This window comes from Nicotiana tabacum, chromosome 3 (assembly GCF_000715075.1).
Source record: "Nicotiana tabacum cultivar K326 chromosome 3, ASM71507v2, whole genome shotgun sequence".
In the NCBI taxonomy this organism is placed as follows: Eukaryota; Viridiplantae; Streptophyta; class Magnoliopsida; order Solanales; family Solanaceae; genus Nicotiana; species Nicotiana tabacum.
The window spans coordinates 132,459,638-132,464,399 of record NC_134082.1 but is presented as its reverse complement, the minus strand read 5'-3'; the positions used below and the strand labels follow the sequence as shown (position 1 = coordinate 132,464,399).

At 33.6% G+C, this 4,762-nt stretch overlaps 1 protein-coding gene across 1 annotated transcript; it reads right to left on the bottom strand.

Annotated features, from left to right (window-relative positions):
• Positions 1–276: 276 nt before the first annotated feature.
• Positions 277–1,676, bottom strand: LOC107823640 (uncharacterized). Its single transcript, XM_016650327.2, has one exon. It carries the CDS (start codon positions 1,370–1,372, stop codon positions 617–619), a length of 756 nt encoding a protein of 251 aa, XP_016505813.1. The 5' UTR covers positions 1,373–1,676; the 3' UTR covers positions 277–616.
• Between the last annotated feature and the right edge of the window lie 3,086 nt (positions 1,677–4,762).

The following is a 4,762-nucleotide window of genomic DNA, read 5'->3' as shown; positions in this document are numbered from 1 at the left end:
TCGATTTTCGCATCCGGTAAAGAATCTTCATGCGAAGATGAGCACATGCCTATGTGGACCGATTATATAAATCAAAAGTTCCGATCCTTTGACGTTTTGTTTACACATAACACAATCATAATTTTATCCGCGCAGATTTCTATTAATCATTATTTATATTACATCGCACAACCACAAGCGTTTTTTATTATATAGATTACACTGGTTTCACGAGAAACTTTATATTTCTTGAGGAATATATCCAGAAAAGAAAAAATTTAAAATATTGGAGAAGAATAACTAAAGTGGGAATATGAGAATACATTCCCCCCTTTTTCCATCTTAATTAATTAATTTTAATACAAAGATGGAAAATTAAAACACACTTCTAAATTCCGAGCCGAACAACCATAGCTCACTCTGGAAAAACAGCGAGCACTACGCGTTCAGGGAATTTCTGAATCTTCTTATCCACTCCAAATATCAACGGCTCAGATCAATCACTCTCCCCTACAGATTTACGACTCCTATTATTCATTATACTCTGTACATTAACCCTAACTTTATGTTCTCTAATTTTTATTTTTATTTTTATTTTTATTTTATTAGACAATACAGTAAATACGAAAAGTACTTATTATGGTTGGCTATGAAGAACAATAGCCAACTTCTCTTCCTGATGAAATTTGATTTGCTTAGCAATGAAATCCTCAATGGCTTTCTGAAACTCCTCATTGCTTAATTCATCCACTGGATACACCGTTTCCGACGGATCACCGGAATTATCGATTTTCCGGCACCTCTCCGTCTCCGATCTACGAAGCTTATTTCCGCTTATTTCCTTATCATAACTTCCTCTTTCAAACTTCTCCGATTTAGTTCTCCGTGGAACTTGTGAATAAAATGCCTTCTCCGTGACCCTTTTTGTTTCTTCGGGTTCAAAAATCGTCCGAGTATTCACTTCCAATACAGTCTGTTTGTCTTGGTAGATAATCTCTTCCGGTTCCGGCGGCGAAGACAAGTTACTGGAGGTGAAATTGCCGGAGCACTCTTCCTTTTCGACGAATGAGTCGTAGAGTTCAGCTTCGGCGCTAGCACAGAGAGTTGAGGAGGAATCTCCGAAGAGTCGGCCGGACTTGAAAAGGAGAGTGAGGACGATGACGTTGCAAATAAGGAAAATGAAGAGAGGGCTAAGTATTATGGAGATTAGTTGCCGGAAATACTCGCCGGAGATTTTGACAGCAAAAGGCAACCGAGTAGAACTCCATAAGAGCACAAAAACTCCAACACAGAATTCAACGATGCGAAAAAGCTTCGCAACGCTTTTGAAACTGTGGAATATCAGAATCACTCTGTTTTCCATTTTCTCACTACCAAAATCGAAAGCATCCATTTGAATACAAGCTTTTTTCAAAGATAGAAAAGTTCACTGATTTTGTTTTGGAAAAATTTGAAAGGAAAAATGAGTAGAGGGAGAGAAGAACGGTGGAAGTAAAAGGAAGCTAGGGGAATGACGCTTTGGCTTATTACTAAAGAGAAGAGAAAAAGACCGAGGAATTTGGATTTATTGCATCAATGGAACCGTTTCAAAAGAATAAGTCCTGCCATTTTTATAGAGTGCCAGTCAAGTGTGGAATAAACAATACTCCGATTTTGTAAACGCTATTTATGTTTTAATCAGACGTCCGATAATTTAAAACAGGATCTTCTTTTGTATTTGGTCTATAAATAATTGACAGATGTTATCCTTGTTAAGAAATTTTACTTTTGATTATTCACTCAGTAATTCATGTTTTCTTCCTTAACAGTTAATAATGATAAGAAATTAAGAATTAAAGTGCCTATATTAAGGTAGATTCAAATCTCCTTGAAGTCTATTTCCTTTTCTCTTATCCCCCATTCACTCTCAACTTTAATTGTACATGTTAGCTTCCACTTTTTATCAAATGTTGGAGAAGGTAATTCAGGAAATTTTTTCTCTGACGCATTTCTTTATATATTAAGTCGCGGATATATATCAAAATCAAACACTTAAATTGCTTATATATTGATTATCTTACACCAAATGTTGGGTGTAATTCCAACCTGGGATATTTAAGGCCTCATATAATCATTCAGATCTCAGACATTAAGTGCGTTTGTTTTTTAAGTCTGAATCTTAATTATACAGATCTTAATAATTAAATGTGTTTATTTCTTTTACTTCACAACCACTTAATGGGTCTGAATAGGTTTGTATGATTAAAATCTATAACATAGACTTAATTTCATTAAAATGCTATCACATATTCATTATTAACTGCCGCCACCACCTACCATTACCAACTACCACCATGCCACCACCACCATCGCTGCCACGCCACCATCATCCCCAATCATAGTCGTCATCATTATCGACCATCACCACCCACCATCCCCACCACTCTGACCACCATCATTCTCACCGACAATCAACACTCATCCACCTCAACTACCACTACTAACCACCCCATCACCATCAACAACCACAGCCGGCACTGCCCATCATTATAACTTACCAGCACCCACCCACCACCTTCCTCAATCACAACTACTACAACTACTCGTCATTATTAACTATCACCACCCACCACCACCATCCTCAATCATAATCGCCACCACTACTAATCACTAGTAGCTACTAGCATGAACCACCATCATCAACCAAAACTACTACCAACCACCGCCTCTAGTCGGCATTCACCTGTTAGCCACACCACCAACAACTATCATATTTTAAAAAATTATATATTTTATTGAAAGATTAGTTAGTATTTCATTTGAATTTTATGTTTATTAGTTTTCAAATAAAAATAAATTTTATTCATTCAGATGCTAAAAATCAAACAATCTTAATTATTTAGTATTCAGATCTTAATACACATTTTAATATATTCAGATGTGTATTCAGATTCAGATGTCTTAATCTTAATACACATCTTGATATTTAGATGTGTATTCAGATTCAGACGTCTTAATCTTTAAAAAAAATGAGGTCTAAGTGATTGATTTTGAAATATAAGAAGTGTATTCATAAATACATGAATTGGAGTGAAATAGTCAAATGGAAAATTGAAACGAAATTGGTATTTTTATATATTAACTAGTATAAAATTTTAAGAAGAAGGTAGAGATGAATTAATTACAAACTTATTATTATTATTATTTACTAGTAGTAATAAGTATTCCTGCTTCCTATCGAATTATTAGTGCGAATTTTGTTTTTAATATTTTGAAGATACTCGTTTCAGGAAATATGTTCTCCTTTTTTGATATTATTGTAAAAAACGAATCAAAATGTTTGAAAACTAATTAGACCAAGAAATAAACTTTTCGCAAGTATCAACCTACTGTCAATACAACAACGACTAAGTTATAAACCAGACTATCAACTGATATAGGCTATATAATTTTCACTTCCGTTAATTCCATCTTACTTTTAAATTTTAATTATTATGTCTGCATTAGTTCAAAAAAAGATTGTAGGACTGTTATAACAACTTTGTGACTATTTATTTAACTCTTTTTCGTCCGGTTAAATTGCAAAAAAAAAAAAAAAAAAAAAAAATCTGAATAGCTAAAATTTAAATCCCATGGCATCCGGTCGGGTTGCATAAGTTAAACAGGGTTGCATTATTACATTTATCTTGTACTTTGTTTTCCAATTTAAACACTACAATAATTTCTTACCGAACAACTGTTTGGGCAATTGTTTTCTAACTTCCATTTTCCTCGTTGGTCGTTATTCGTAGCTTCATTTGAAGGACAAATAGACGATTATGGACATGCGCAATAAAACTTTGCCAGCAACGAGCTTATTAATTTGACATGAGTTGAACTCTATGGGACGATGGCTGTGGCTCCATCAACTCTTGTTTCACCAATTCTTAGTATAATTGAATGCTTTTTTTTCTATTTTTATATGTTGGTACTTTTTACTCATAGAGGTTAGATGCTGAAGAAAGAAACCTAACCAGATTCTGATGAGAGCCTCGGGACGGTACAATATATCAGTCGTGCTTCTGATGAGTTCTGCCCAACAGTGACATTGAAATTAAAAGACAGGCCTTTATTTGTGACATGACCATGTTTGAATAACATTATCGCGCCCTTCTCTCTACTTAATTAAACAAATGCATTCAAATCTGTGACTGCCGATCAAGTCATTTCACTGAAAAATATATACTACAAATAAGAAGAAGAAGAAGAGACCACAGATGTGACAATTGTTAGGGATATAGTAGATATGCACTAAATCTAATATCATATTTATTGATTTGAACATATTTTTGTGAACATTATTTAATATAAAAATATATGGCATTTGATATTCTTTTATCATAGCTATTATTAATTGTTTGATTAATTTGATAAGGTCCTTGATTAAATTTTGAGACTTGACATTGCGATGAAGATCATGATAATGAGAGTAAAGTTTCTTATAATTTAATCTAAATTTGTTCTTGATCGTAGGATTATTAATTTGGACATTAGTAATCCGGTTAGATCAATATTTATGTGATCGTCTTTATGTGATAAAGATTAGTTGATCTCATTAACTAAATTACATAGATAGATGATGCATATAGAGATATGGTCATTGAACCGACTCATTGGATAATTCCTAATGGTTAGAATTACCATAAACTGTCAATAGGATATTCTCTTGAAGAATGTGATCTAAGAATTTCCTTCGACCTGAGATTGTCATAGTAATTGACAAGTTATTCATTGTGCTTTGATAACAGACACTTATGGCCCTAGG